The sequence below is a fragment of the Beta vulgaris genome, chromosome 8, assembly GCF_026745355.1.
Source record: "Beta vulgaris subsp. vulgaris cultivar EL10 chromosome 8, EL10.2, whole genome shotgun sequence".
NCBI lineage: Eukaryota > Viridiplantae > Streptophyta > Magnoliopsida > Caryophyllales > Amaranthaceae > Beta > Beta vulgaris.
The window spans coordinates 23242515-23258728 of record NC_079209.1 but is presented as its reverse complement, the minus strand read 5'-3'; the positions used below and the strand labels follow the sequence as shown (position 1 = coordinate 23258728).

The following is a 16214-nucleotide window of genomic DNA, read 5'->3' as shown; positions in this document are numbered from 1 at the left end:
TGACATTAAACATGAAAGAGCGAGGGGATTAGATTAGCACTCAAATGTGCAGGAGTCCCTTATCGCAAACATAAGAATTGATGAAGGGGCTCTACAAGCCGGTATCACTAAATTGCTGCCTTTGGAAGAGGAATAATGTGGTGCATCATTTACAAATAATGATGGCCAACAACCTCGTGGAGGTGATTCCCTTATGAAAGAGACGTTAGGGAATGACTTTAATGAGGACTATGATTCAGAGTTTGGATTTGAGGATTTGGACTTATTCGTGTTAGACATTGACTTAGCTTCGGATGGAGACCCATTCATGAATGAGCCTCAGACAGAAATGGAAAGAGCCAAAATATGTAGTGCAATGTGATCATGCTACCAACAGAGTTTAAAAAGTCAGAAGACCAACCAGGATTCCAGACCAATACTACATCATGATCGAGCAGACGAAGCTGATAAGGAAGAGAGGGCAGGTAAATTTAAAATTACTTATTCTCGAAACTTGTCATCTTATTTGAATGCACCTCAGAAGAAAGTGCCTAATATGGCATCTATAAAGGCTAACTTAGAGAAATTAATTATAGATAAAATCTTTAGGTCAGTTGATGCTGATTATAAGCACACTAAAGCTCTATTCCTAAATATTGATTTTGATGGAGTTAGTTCAGGCAAACTATTAGTGGACACTGGAGCCACTGTTAATATTATGCCACTCTATGTGTTTAGAAAACTTGGAAACACTAGAAAAGATTTGCATAACATACAAATCAACATAACTGATTTTTCTGATTTGTCAGAAAAAGTGAAAGGAATGGCTATCTTTAAGATAAGGGTAGGAACTAAAACTACTTATTCTAGTTTCGTTATAGTCGAAAGTGGTAATAATTATAATGCCATACTAGGAAAAGATTGGTTACATCATAATTATGCTATTCAATCAAAATATGAATATATTCAACAAGCGTCAGACTACGATCAACCACTAGCTCTTGTTAGCTTATAAAGTTAGAATGTCCTTTTCTTATAAAAGTTTATTATGTCTATAAACCAAGAAGAATGCTATAATGGGTTTAACCCTATTGTTGATCAAATTATAAAAGATTTAGTTTTTAGAAAATACCAAGAGGATTTTCTTATAAACTCTAATGCATGTTGTTTAACTTTACACGAAACTGAATCTTTACAAGAAGAGGATGAGAAAGTATGCGCAAAAAGTGAGGATATTAAACAGGAAGTTCATGATCCACCAGAGGAAGGAAATTTAGGGGATAATGAAAATTCACGCGTTACTTACATAAATAAGCTCCTCACCAACCAAGAAAAATAGGAAATAATAGAAATTCGAAAATATTTTAAGGATTGTTTTGCTTGGGAATATTATGAAATGCCTAGTATTGATAGGAAAATCACTAGTGGAAAAAAGCCTATCCGATGCGGTCAAAATCGGACTTACTAATCCGGTTTTGTTCCGCATCGGATAGGCTCGCAGCAGATCCAATATATTTACCGATGAGGTCCCAAACCGCATTAGTAAATCATTTACTGATGCAGTTTTATCTAAGAACCGCATCAGTATGTAGAATTTGAGTTAAAAAAAAAGTTGCAGACCTGCAGCTGCAGGTCTGCACATTTATCATTCCTCAAGTAGTTTTGGCGCACTATGTATGTAATTCATCTGGGCTATGGCAATAATTTGCTCACTGTATTAGTCTAAAAATATACCAAACCAAACATATATGTACAACAATAATACATTATACAGAAACAAAAATTATACAAAATACATATAAATAAGAATTTATATATAGAAACTAAACTAAACATAATATCATAGAAATAACATTTTAATATAAATAAAGAAAATTACACAAATACAAAAAAATAAGAATTTAACATATATACTGAAAATTACAAACCTAAAAATTGAGACTATACAAAAATTAAGAACTAAATCCCAAAATAATCGACAATAATGAGAATTTATACATAAGAACGAAACAAAAATTAGCTCTAGAAAATAAATTATACGAAAATGGCAATATACGAAAATTGAAATATACTAATTATACGAAAATTGGAATATACAAAACGAAAGAAAAATTAGATTTAAAAACTAATCATACGAAAAAACTAATTATCCACTAACTAAGTATAAGAAAATTGCAATATATACGAAAAAAACAAAAATTAAAAAACGGAGGAACTAAAAACACTACCCAGATAAAACAAAAATTAAGATTTCGAACAAAAAAACAAACGAAAATGGAAGCCTAAAAAAAAGGAAACGAAAATGGAAGCTCAAAAAAACGAAATAAAAACCTAAACTAAAATCAGATCTAAAAACAAAATCCCAAAATAAATGAAAAAAAACACCTAAAACTAGATCCAAAAACTAAATCCTATAAAAACTCAAATGAACCAATTTCTTGTGTATCTTTGATTCTTCGTTCTTTGTTTTGCTCTTCATTTTGTTCTTCATTTTCGATCATCAATTTTCGCTCTTCATTTTGTGAGGTAGGAGTAGAGATGGGAGAGAGAGGTGAGTGAGAATTTGGGCTGTGAGGGAAGAGTAGAGAGGAGGGAATTAGGATTTGAGGAGACTGGTTGGGACGAAGAGAGGAGAGAGGGAAGAGAATGGGGGCTGCATGTAAGGGAGGAGTAGAGAGGAGGGAGTTAGGGTTTAAGGAGAGTGACTGGAATGAAATGAATAGAGGAGAAAGGGAAGAGAATGGGGTCGTGCATATGGGATTAGGAGGGTTAGAAATGAGGTGGGATTTGGGCCCATATTTAGGTTTAAGTGTGGGGGATTTGGGTCGTGCATGTTGTTTCGTGGGATGTTTCTTGATTTTCTGATCGATGCGGTCCAACGAACCACATCAGATTTTTTAAAAACCGCAACGGTTTTTCTAATCTGATGCGGTTTTTTGAGTACAACATCATATTTTTTTGCCAAATTTCCCTCCCGTTTTTTGGTTGCTTTTCGGATGCGGTTTTACAAAACCCCATATGTTACTAATTGACATATACTGTTTTTTCCACTAGTGAATAGTAGAACATAAACTACCTATCAATGAAGGATTTAAGCATGTGGCACAAATTCCTAGAAGACTAGCACCTGAACTAACAAAGCCTATACAAGAGGAAATAGATAAACTCCTGAAGGCAAAGTTCATAAGGCCCGTTTAATATGCTGACTGGATTTCAATATAGTCCCAGTAGTTAAGAAAGATGGCAAGATACGAATATGCATTGAGTTTAGGGATCTAAATAAAGGAACACCTAAGGATCAATGACCCATGCCTATAACTGATCTCCTAATAGATGCAACATCAAGATATGAATACATATCTTCTATGGACGGTTATTCAGGATATCACCAGTTAAGGATTGCACATGAAGATTGTAATAAAACAACCTTAAGATGTCCAAAATCATTAGGCTTGTTTGAATATGTGCATTCAGAGTTAAAACTAGTGACTTCTTAGGATTTCTCATTCATGAAAATGGAATGGAAATTGATCAAAACAAGGCAAAGATAGTATTGGCAGCCAAGCCGCCTTCTAATAGTAAGTCCTTGTTGGTTATCACCAAATAATCCTACAAGTTCGCATCTTGAAGAAACCTTCTTAATAAATTTCATAATGTCTAGAAAGAAAGGTGAAGGAATACATGAAAGGTTATTCTTCTCAACCAAATTCAGTCATCCTAAAGAAAGGTTCATTAACCACCTTAGAACAATGGAGGAAGTCACATTCAGAATACTACTGGATGATATGGGCTACAACCATTGAAAATCCTCTACTCAAAATTTGTGGGTGCTGAGTACATCACTCCACAAATCATAGGGTAATATGGTACCACCATTTTAGATGTACGGTAGCATTTATTATTGTACATTGTATTAGACATCAAAAGGTTTTATTGCGCCTTAATATGAAGGCCTAACTAGAGCATAAAGCCCATTTGGTGAAGTCAACAGAAGAAGGTCGTCAAAACCATCAGGAGATGAAAGTCAAGAATAGTAAAAGTTGTGGGTAAAGGACAATCATGTGACGGATCCACATAAGGAAGAATGTGCAAGGTTATAGTTATTGAACGTCAGAAGACGGCTGAGATTCAAATCGAAGATGATTCAAATGTTTTCCCTCCAAGAAAGCATGAAAGTTACATAACATGTGTTTCTATAAATAGAGGAATGATCATCAAGCAAAAGACAACGAACAAATAACACGCAACAACTTGCATTTACTCTCTTCTTAGCGTAGCCTAGCCTTAGTCTAGCCAACCCCCTTCTAGGGTTATTGTTTAGTCCCTTAGACTTAAAACATGTTATAGCCTCAAGTTCTGTAATTCTCCGATTGAAGCAAGAGACCGTGAAGGTAACATCCTTCATGCTTTCCCTTTAGTTGTCCAGCCTACTTATCCTCTTATGTGTTATAAAATCCTTCTTAAAGTTTGTGGTATGTATCATAATGTTTTACCTTAATTAAAAGATCAATTATTGTTTGTTTTATTTATTGCATTTCACCTGAATTTAATAGGCGTTCAGGTCTAGTCATTAATTAAATTGCAACAAAGTACGTTAACAAGATTTTACACTAGGGGAAAAAAAGGAAGGGCTGCGCTGGAAGGGCTGCGGATTCTTCATTACGCAACCCTTCTTTACAGTAGGGCTACGGTTTTAAATAAAACGCAGCCCTTCGTTACAGTAGGGATGCATTTTTAAAGAAAAGCGCAGCCCTTCACAAGGAAGGGCTGCACTTTTCTAAAAAACGCAGCCCTACTGTAAAGAGAAAGGCTGCGTTTTTTAGACAAGCGCAGCCCTTTATGGTCTTTTTTTGAAAAATGATTTTGAAAAGAATTAAGCGCGGGTTTACCATATTAAGCGGGCTCATTATCCTCTTCCTCATTCTCTCCCTCTCTCACGTCCTTCCTTCTCCCTTCTCTCTCACGCCTATTTTTTCTCTCTCTCTCTCTCTCCTCTTCTCTTCAAATTCTAACCTAAAAAAGCTCCGTCCTTTACTTGGCTATGGCTTATGTGGATCTTCACGGATCTTCGTCTTTTATCTCTCTCTTAAACAAACAAAAACCTCCGTTCGTCGTTCGTTCCTTCTCCGTTCGTCGTTCTCAAAGTTTCACGCTCCGTTTGCCATTCGTCGTTGACCTGCGCTGCGCCGTTCCTCGTCCATCGTTTCTTTGTTCATTGGTCGAACTCCTCATAAGCAACGACAGCAACAACGTCGTTTCTTCCGACATGATTGTCTTTTGTTCGTTGGTCGAACTCCGTCGTTCGTTTGTTGACAACAACTTTAGATCTATAATTTTAGGGTTTTTTTTTTCATTTTCGTTTATTTTTTCATTTTTTTTGTTCATTTTCAGATTTGTTTATTTTTTTAGGGTTTTTTTTTCCATTTTCGTTATTGTTCAGATTTGTTCATTTTCAGATCTATAATTTTAGGGTTATTTTTTTCATTTTTTGTTCATTTTCGTTTATTTTTTTGATTCTTTGTTCATTTTCAGATTAGTTTATTTTTTAGGGTTATTTTTTTCATTTTCGTTATTGTTCAGGTTTGTTCCTTTATTTTCAGATTAGTTCATTTTCATATCTATAATTTTAGGGTTATTTTTTTCATTTTTTGTTTATAATTCAGATTAGTTTTCATTATTCTTCCAGTTGTAATCTTTGTTTGTGCAAGATTAGCAAATATTATTGTATCATGAAACTCTAAAACTCATAATGTTCTTCCTGGATTGCAAGATTTGAGATTGAGTTATAATGATTTTTTTGGTACAATTGATGTGGTTTCTGGTATGAATGCGTTGAGGGGATGAGAATACTAATAAAAATTATATGTATCCAAAGATGTATATGCTGTTTAGTAAAAAAATGTCAAAATTTTTTTTTTTTTTAAAAGTTTTTAATGGGTCAAAAGGGCTGTGTTTTTGTGCCAAAAACGCAGCCCTTTGTACAAAGATGGGATGCGTTTGAAAAGCTAGCGCAGCCCTACTTAAAAAGTGAAGGGCTACTATGGAAAGGGCTGCTGTCAAAATACGCAGCCCTAAGGGCCTTTTTTAGCGCAACCCTTCCTTATTTTTCCACTAGTGTTATCTAATTAAAACCGGTAACCCCCAGGGACTAAGCCTCCCGTGGCATTCATTATCAAACTATTGGATGTGCATTGACTTGTTTGCAAGGTCAACAAACTGATTTTGCACCAACAACCCTGAATAAGTAAAGCTTATAAGGGTACAATATTACTTATAACTTCTCTTCAATACTTGTGTCCAAAAGAAATATAGAGTCTATTTGGAGACGAAGGGAGTATCAGTTAAAAGTTTAATAGCGTATAATCAGATTAAGAGTAATGGAAGGACTCGAACTTTGATATAATTCATCACTAATGACCTCAACTTTCAAAAGCTATCATTAAGGACCTATGGTTAAGTTCTTGAGTTAATACTGCTAAAAATAAAAGGAAAATAAAAATATTATTTTCTATCAATAAAAAAAACCATTGCTAAATTATTGTAGTAAAGACCAGGGTCGGACCGGACATTAATTTGAATTTCGGTCCGATCCTCGATCTACAAAAAATACCAAATTCGGGTTTTCGGTCAGGCCCAAACCTTGAAATGGAATGTCAAGAAATTAATTCAGAGATAAATAACTTGAAGAAATAGTACTCCTTGATTTGCATAGATTGACAACAGTTAATGATATACACAAGACATTCGTAATCCTAGGCTACAATTAAAGAACACAGTTGTATAGTTACTATATTCAAATAATAATCAATATTTTATTAACTTATAGGAAATATATACAATACATATATTCTGTCACAAATGCACTAGTGTTTTGAAATATTCAATGTCTCCTTACACCTTACTACCATTATTTAGCAATGGTTTTTTCGTTTTAAAGAAAAAACAATTTTATTTTTCTTTTATTTTTAGTATTATTAACTCAAGAACTTAATTATAAGTCGTTTATGATAACTTTTGAAAATTCATATCCTTATTGATAACTTATATTAAAAGTTCGAGTCCTTCCATCACTCTTAACTCTGTATAATCATGTCCCTTTCTCTTTGTCAATTTGGTAAGATTAATCTATTTTTTTTATATAAAAAAAGATATATATTACGAATATAAAGAACCACATTTTTTTTCTATTCTAATAATGTGATGTGTTTTCCAAATATGGTGACTTATCTTGAATCTCATCGAGTTGTAATCCATAATATAAGTTAACATGACCTTAATATTAGATAATACCACATTGTTTAAAACTAATTATGGCACATTCACAAAATGCTAAGAAGTGTAATTACCATTCAAGTTTCTGCATCAAAACAAAGAGAAAAACATAAATTACCTATTAAGTTAATGGAACAAGTTTACAAAATGATTCCAATTAGATCAATAATCTCCTATTCTCTAATCATCTTTCTCTATAATTTTGATTCCATATTTTCACACTTAATACAATTATATTGCCATAAATTTGGGGAAAATGAGTCATAATTTCACTCATAAACAAAATGAAATATGTTATGCACAGGTAGTTAATCCCTCCCATCTTTGGGGAATAAATGTTTCCCCTCTTAAAGATCCTGTTCCACAACTAATATTACAAATGGCTTTAGCCATAGGCGTCCATCATGGCCTCCTCCTTGTGTTTCAACGTTTTGGTCAACCTCGATTTGTGTCGGATATCATGGTAACGGACTTTCTCTTTTTTATTCACGATAATGTATGAGAAACTATCTTTTGAATGTAAATATTTGTGTAACAAAATCATCTTATGAAAGAGAATTTGGCACTAAATTATCTTTTGTAAGTTTTATTTTTGCCAAATAAAACTTGTCGCTAGATTCCCGCCATTGACTTTTATTTTTAAGGCGTTGACTTGCACACATATCTCACGTGATCCAATCCTAATTTCTTTCCTTTTCTTCCCAGATATTCGAGATTAAGAGGTTTACGAATGCGAAAGAGACGAGAGAGAATGAAAATGGAGAGTGATAAGTGATATGGGAGGAAAAGATAGAAATTTGGGAGTTAAAGGTTGGTCACATGATATGTGCACGCGAGCCAATGCCTGGAAATGAAAATCCGTGGACAGAACCCAATCACAAGTTTGATCAGAAAAGAAAATATAAAAGGTAATTTCATGCCAAGTAGCTTGTTTCCCAAAAAAAAAAAATGACATAAATATGGTTTCCAATAACAAAATCGTCTTTTACTTATAAGAAACTTCTACACACTGATTTATTGGAAAAGGTAATTTGAAATCACCCTGCTATTAAATTGAGATACACTAATCGATCTTTTTATCTATAATAACTAGTTATTAGACTCGGGCTATGCTCCGGGAAAGAAAAAAATTCATTTATTAATATTGTACTTTGATATGATCACAAAATACAACTTGGTCTAGTCGTTAAAACTTTAGTTTATGAACTTAAGGTCACGTACGCTTAAGGAGAGCACCACGTGGCCAGTGGCGGATGCAGTATATAACACCATGGTGCACATGCACCACCATTTAAAAAAAAAAAGAGAGCATAAGAACAATGGCCACCATTAATGTGGCTCTTGATTTCTCCATTGTTTTGTCAATATCTCTCTTCAATCATATTGTAAAATTGCAGAATTTACAGAAGAAAGAAGATGGTGAGAGAAGAAACACGTCAATTTGATGAAGAAGAGGAGAGAGAATGAGAGATCAGATAGAGAGAGTGAGTGGGGTGGGGGTGATTTTGGGTTTAGAGAGAAAGAGAGTGGGGTGGGGGGTTGATTTGGGTTAGGGATAGAAATGGGCCACGTACTTATTGTTGGTATTTGTATTGTTATAGCCTTATAGGGTTGGGTTTTTATTTTATTTTTAATTTAGTGGATCCAAATTCTTTTTACTCTTTGAGGAGAATGCCTAAATTTGGTACTCATGAATCATGATTGAAATTTTAAAGTAAATTGGATAGTAAAGATTTGGCCTAGTGGGTGATAGACTAGTGAGTAGTGAAATGATATATATTATATAAAGGAAGGGGAGAGTTATGGTGTCCCCTTATAAATTTATTTAATTACTCATTAGTAAATCAACTACAACAAAAAAAAAAAATTCAAACTCAAATATAGCAAAACATTTCTTTTGATTGTGTCACAATCATGATTTAACTAATATAACATAATAAATTCTAAATAAATGTACTTAATATTCTTTTATGATTCATCAAGTTTAATTATAAAAATCTAAAAGAAATAATAAGTAAAAATATTAATAAAACGAGCTATAAGTTAAATAATAGGGTTTTATCCTTTGAAATTTGCCTAAAAAAATGTCTAATTGTCAAAATTTTAATTACCCTTATCGATGTCTAAAAAGGCTATAATTTATGCTTGAAAAATAAAAAGAACCAGGCACACATCTGAAATAAGATGATTGTGTTTCTAAATTGAGATTGATTGTGTTACACAATATTTTTTCCAGATTTTTAAGATGATTCGTTTTGATTTTTGACATTATTTATATACATGACTTTGGTTATCTCTTGTGATTTGTACTTGATGATAAATATAGTTATGTGAGATCTTATTAGATTATATTTGATGGTAACTAGTAAAAGTTGTTTGTTAGGACAAAAAGTCTTTTCCCTAAAATGTTGAACACTAAAATTTGCGGGTAAATATTACTTTCTCTGTTTCAAAATATAAGACATTCACGCTTTACGAAAATTTGCTTTGACCATAAATATTTCTCAAATACGAGAAATAAAATTATAAAAATTATACCGTTGGATTCGTCTTAAAAATACTATAATAATATTATTTTTTAAAGTTTTCTATTAATATAAATTGAGAGTAATTAATGGTCAAAGTTCGACCTCGAACATTGTGCGTGTCTCATATTGTGAAACGTGAAACGGAGGGAGTAGTAAATAGAGTGAGTAAAATTATGAGAAGATTGTAAGATTGGAGAGAGGAAGCAAAATAAAATTTACATCTTTTGACACTTTATAACTACCAGTTCTTGTGTACTTCAATTATATGGTAAAGACGGATTAGTAATTTTCGAGAATTCAACTTCCCACATAAACATGCTTCTAATTTACCACCATAGAGGACATGTTTATTATTTATATCTAGGTGCAAAATTTGTGCAAGTATTACAGTCCAACAATTCATGAACTTTAATTTACTCTATAATTTCATTCAAGCATAATGCATGGTACTCTCACTAATTGTGTTTCTCTTGATTCTTTTTGTGACAGACAGCCTTGGTACTTAGTCCATCACTTTGGAGTAATATCCATTATAATCTCAAAGAAATGCTACTACCAGCAAAATCTTTGACGATCCTTGAGACAATAGCAAACTTGGGGCTTCTTTATGCCATATTTATTCAAGCTTTACAAGCAGAACCTACTCCAATTTCTCATACTAGAGCTAAGATGTTATTCCTATCTTTCCTTGTATTCGTCTTACCTTTATTTCTTGGATGTGCCTTATACATAGCATTCGAACGATTCATTATGGAAGAGGCAACAAAATCTGATAATCCTATTGGAATTATAAGCATCTATTGGGGGACTACCATAACAGCCACCGGATTCGCAACCTTAGCTCCTATCTTAGCCAAGCTTAAGCTATTATGCACGCAAGTTGGACAAGAAGCATTGTTTGTAGGCTTGTTCAATAGCTTCTGCACATGGGGTCTTATCAATATTACCTTAGCCATCTCTACCTCTCCCAATGATCATAACAGAATAAACTTTGCAGCAACAAGTTATGTCCTACTTTTTATGGTCCTTTACATGGCTCTATGCTGTACAGTGATTAAAACTACCATGTCAAAGATTGCGACGAATGTGCCTGAAGGTCAAATGTATAGCAATTTCATGGTGCAAATGATCTTATTTTTGGTCTTGGCGTGTGGAGTTCTTACAGATTATGTTGGTTCTCATTTCATCTTTGGCGCGTATATACTAGGGAGGAGTATCCCCCCAGGAATTCTGGCGAAAACAATAATAGAAAAGATGGAAGATTGTGTTGATAGTGTTCTAATGCCACTGTATTTTATGGTGATAGGAATTAAAGTAGATATCATGAGTCTCGTACTAAACTTCAAATACATATGGGTGATCGTATTGGCTGTTGCAACTAAGGTTTTATGCACTCTTCTAGTTGGAGTCTTCTGCAAAGTACCTCTTCGTGACGGCTTGCCTTTAGGAGTTCTCTTAAGTTCCAAGGGGATTCTACCATTGGTACTCCTTAATATTGGACGTGAACGAGGGGTAATTATATGTAGATTTTTATTGCATATTAACAATATTTATGCTTTTTTTCAGCGTCTATAGTACATCCGAGTGTATGTTCACACAGGTATAGCATGTGTTGTACACATGCCATAAGTTATCGCATGTGTGATATGCACGTCGTGCATGGCACACACACGCACCACCACATGAATTTTTGAGCTGCTGAGTGTGCCTTCCTGTTTACTTACTGCTTACACAAGGGGTATGTACAACACACGCTAATGATAAACTTTGCTTCTTTTTTCCAGGTTCTAACGGGAGAATTATTTACCATGTTGTTCTTTGTAATATTCTTGTCCACAATTTTAGTTGGACCTATAATGAGCATCAGTTATATACAAATAAAGAAGCCTACTCAATCATATGACGAGAGGAGTATAGAAAGTTCAAAGTTTTCAGAAAAGCTTCGATTAATCACTTGCATCCATAGCTCAATGAATGTTCCTAGCATCATAAATCTTTTAGAAATATCAAACATTACAAACCAACACCCAGCATTAGTTCACATTACCCACCTTGTTGAGCTCATAGGTCATGCCTCAGCCATGCTTGTTGAACACAAATCTCAAGATTCTTTCTTAGGCAACCTTTGTTCCAAGTTATTCTTTGATCGAGCGAGAGCCCAATCTGAGCATGTAATAAAGGCATTCGATGTGTACAAGGATCAACAACATGATATGGCTAATACCACATTTAAATTTCTTACAATAGTGTCTCCAGTCCATACTATGCACGGCGATATATGCAGTCTCGCCGAGGATAAGGAGATATCCCTTATAGTTCTTCCCTTCCATAAGCAACAAGGAGTAGACGGAGAGTTAGAGGACACAAACGTCGAATTTGGAGGTGTGAACCAAAATGTGTTGGATATGGCTCCTTGTTCTGTCGCCTTGCTCGTGGATCGAGGATTAAGGATGTTATCTTTATCTTCAACATCCGAACATTCTCTTGGTGATAGTGGACGAAGTTGTGAAGATGTTCACATAGCTATGGTCTATCTAGGTGGCCCTGATGACCGCGAAGCGTTGAGTTATGCTTGGAGGATGGTTGGCCATTCATATGTCAATCTTACAGTCATTCGATTTCTCGAAGGCAATCATGTTATGGACGTTGTTATTGATTTCCCAATTGACTATGAAAAAGAGAAGCAAATGGATGATGAGTTCTTGCTCAACTTTCAAGAAGAGACTTGTTATGATGCATCAATATCCTACCTTGAGAATGTGGTTAATAATGGAGAAGAAATTATTGAATTATTAAGGGATATGAATCTTGATATTAATTTATACATAGTTGGAAGAGGTAAATCAAGGTTTTCTTTGCTAACAATAGGTCTAGTTCAATGGAATGAATGTAAAGAGTTAGGGCCAATAGGAAATATTTTAGTAACATCTGACTTTACCTCTAATGCATCAGTGCTTGTCATACAACAATATGTTGGTGAAATGAATCAAAAAGATAGCGAGAATAAGTCTAGTGAAGACGAAAATGAGTTTGTTAGTTCTTAGCAACAATCATGTTTTAATTGGCTTGTTGAAATTATTTAAATATGTTTACTATGATCAATATTTGCTCTTGGTTCGAGTTGTTTTGTAAACGTTTCTTTGTGGTACATGAACTTGATTTTACATGACTATTTTTTTTCTTGTGTTAACAAACAATCAGTGCTAGTTGATGAAAGGGTAAAACTTTTGAACTATATGTTATTTTAGATGTAAGAAAGTGAAAAAACAGAAAGTGCGGAAATTTGTGATTGTATGGAAAAAATAACTTTGAATTTTATCTATTACTTCTTTAGTCCTTCTAAGGTTGCTCCATTAGACTATCTTTACTTTTTTCCAAAAAAAAAAAAAAAATTAGGTGCAGTGAAAGAGAAAATTGATGGGAACAAAAGTAATGTAAGTGAGTAAAATAGTGGTATATCGTTGCCATCGATGGTATGGGCTAAACTTAAAAGGACAAACTAAAAAGAAATTGGGACAATGTTGAAAGAACAGATGAAGTACATATATATTAGTATATAAGTACTCCCTATCAGTTATATATAATTATTACTAAACATTGGACCTTAGGATATATTGGTCTACTTGGCTTATCTTGTATAAATAGAAAAAGGAAGTTAGTTGTTAGTTGATAGCTTCTCTCTCTATAACAAACTCTACTATTCTTCTCTTTCTTTTCTTCTCTCTAAATGAAATCATTCTTCATTTCTTCATCTTGATTGTTCATTATAGTATCGGAGCTGAATCTCATTTCAAGAGGTTTAGGTTACGTAGCTTAATTTCAATCACAGTGATTGGAATTGCGATTCTTTGATTGAATTTTTTTTTCTGATTTGAGTTTCGAAATTTCTAATTTCTTGAAACTGAAAGATAAACGAAATTGTATTATGCAATTTCTTGATTCTCTAAAATTCTTTAGGAATTATTGATTCATTGATATATCATTAATGGCGGAAACAAATGAAAATTCTACAAAAGTTATTGAGAACACTCAAAATATGATGAACGGAGGTAATCTTGATCCTCTGTTTATAGCAAATTTAGATAATCCTACATCTTCCTTAGTTTCTGTAGTTTTTAATGGGACAAATTTCATTAGATGGAGTAAAAATGTTAGAAGGTCTCTTATAGCTAAAAACAAGGAAGGCTTTATTACTGGATCATTACAAACACCTGAAATCACAAGTAAAGATCACTCTAGGTGGATTCGAGCTGATTATATGGTAATGAGTTGAATTTTAAGTTCTATATGTCAAAATATTGCGGATGAATTTGTATATGTTTCTACATCTGCTGAATTGTGGAGTGCATTGACTGAGAGATTTGGACAGTCTAATGGTCCACTCGTTTATCAGTTAAAGAAGGAGATAGATGGATCAAGACAAGAGAATTTGATAATTATTGCATTTTATGGAAAGATCAAGAAATTATGGGTTGAAGTCATTAAGACCATTTCCAATATGTAGTTGTGGTATGTTAAATCAATGCACATGTCAATTTCTGAAGAAACTTGCTGATCTTGAAGCTGAGGATAGATTAATGCAATTCTTGTTAGGGCTAAATAGTGATTTTGATAGTACAATCACTAACATCTTGTCCATGGTGTTGAGTTCCCTGTTTTGAGTTTTGAATGATGACAAACCACATTAACCTATTATATTGCATGCATGTTTCTGTTTACATGTGTAGGTGCCAAAGAACGAGTTCAATGGATAGAAAGACGAAGCTTGTGAAGCCAAGTCTTGAAGAATTGCATGAAGACCAAGATCATGTTGTAGCATTTAGGTCTTAGATGCAATGTAAGTGGTATAAAGGTGTTGATGCACTATAAAGGTTTGAAACAAGAGAGATGAGTTAGTTGTGGATGACAAGAAACCTCGGTTACTTGTCATACACAACTACAAGTAAACGTGATTGATTGGAACAGTCAGGGAATAGATCAGAACCAGTCCTCTAGGGTTTATTTCATGCATTCGTATTTTAGGAAAGTTTTCTTTCCGCGCAAAATTGATTTTCAAAATACACGGATGCATGATTTGTTGTGTGAGCAAGATTTCTTAAGTATGGTAATGTGTTATATGATATTATACTGATTTTATTTGTATCAAATAAAATCAGTGAGTATATTTTCCTTGGAATAATTTCCATACTTCCGAGGAAAATATACTCTCATAATATCATGTAACATTTACTTACCAAAACGCTTATTTAAGGAGTTCTGCTAGCACACAAACGGTGGGGCTTTTGCACGCATATTTTCATATACTCTAAGCAAAAGCTTTCTCTCTCTCAAGCTCTCAAACTTAGCATAAACCCTAATACCACATAGATCTTAAACTACTCTCATTCTAAGCGTGTAAGGCAGTTTGTTCTTGAGAGAAAACTTGTTGTAAGTGAGCAAATTGTGAGTTCAGTTTGCTGGGGAAGTTGATCGAGGATCAACTTCATTTGAACCATCATAGTTGGTGGTTGGGTCAAACTTCCATAGGTGGAAGTTGGGGAATCATCTTGTGCATAGGTGCATAATGATTGAGTGTAATTCTTTTGTTATTCTAAGTTGATTAATAAAAGAGTGAGTGAGTGGAGGACGTAGACTTATTAGAAGTCGAACCTCGTTAAATCCTTGTGTTGTTTATTCATTGCTTTTATTTCCGCTGCTAGAGAACTATTCCTTTACTGTTCTTACTATAATCGAAAAATTTACAACATTCGGACAAACACTCAATTCACCCCCCATCTTGATGTCACTTGTACTTACAATTTGTATCAGAGCCTAACTTCTTGAAAGGGTAACACCTAGAGAAGGAAGAAAATGACTACTCAAGAATGACCAGTGGACCCGGAGGATCAAGGTTGCCAAAGTTCAATGGAACCAACTATCCCTGGTGGAAAAATTGCATGAGAAATCTGATCATCGGCACAGACTCTGAGTGCTGGATGATCATCAAGAATGGACCAAAGAAGGTGGCTAACATTTCAGATGGAACAGAGAAGAAGGAGAGTGAGTACACTACTACAGATCTGAAGACTCTCGAGAAAAATGCAAAGGCCATGTCTTTACTTCAACAAGGTATTGTTGATAATGAGGTAAGCCTTATTTTAGCATGCTCTACTGCTAAAGAAATATGGGAAACCCTAGAATTAGCCTATGAAGGCACTAGTGAAGTCAGGAGATCTAAAGTTGATATGCTTATGTCTAAATATGAAACTTTTGATATGAACCGAGATGAAAATATAAGAGATATGTTTACTCGTTTCATGTCAATTATCAATGAACTTAAATCTCTTGGAAAGAACTTTACTAATGAAGATTTGGTGAGAAAGATATTTGAGAAGTTTGACAGGTAAATGGCTGCCCAAGTGACTGCTATTCAGGAGGCTAAGGATCTAACGACCT

General features: G+C 33.9%; 1 protein-coding gene across 1 annotated transcript; it reads left to right on the top strand.

Moving 5' to 3' along the window:
• Positions 1-7507: 7507 nt before the first annotated feature.
• Positions 7508-12823, top strand: LOC130589863 (cation/H(+) antiporter 15-like). The gene is made up of 3 exons (XM_057391480.1): positions 7508-7714; positions 10269-11291; positions 11564-12823. Exons 1-3 carry the CDS (start codon positions 7508-7510, stop codon positions 12821-12823), a joined length of 2490 nt encoding a protein of 829 aa, XP_057247463.1.
• Positions 12824-16214: the final 3391 nt, after the last annotated feature.

Excerpts from the sequence above, each read along its gene's own strand:
- LOC130589863 (XM_057391480.1), top strand. The coding sequence starts at position 7,508 with ATGAGTCATAATTTCACTCATAAACAAAATGAAATATGTTATGCACAG. Across the intron at positions 7,715-10,268 it reads GATTTGTGTCGGATATCATG|ACAGCCTTGGTACTTAGTCC; the intron begins GTAACGGACTTT and ends TTTTTGTGACAG. Across the intron at positions 11,292-11,563 it reads ATATTGGACGTGAACGAGGG|GTTCTAACGGGAGAATTATT; the intron begins GTAATTATATGT and ends TCTTTTTTCCAG.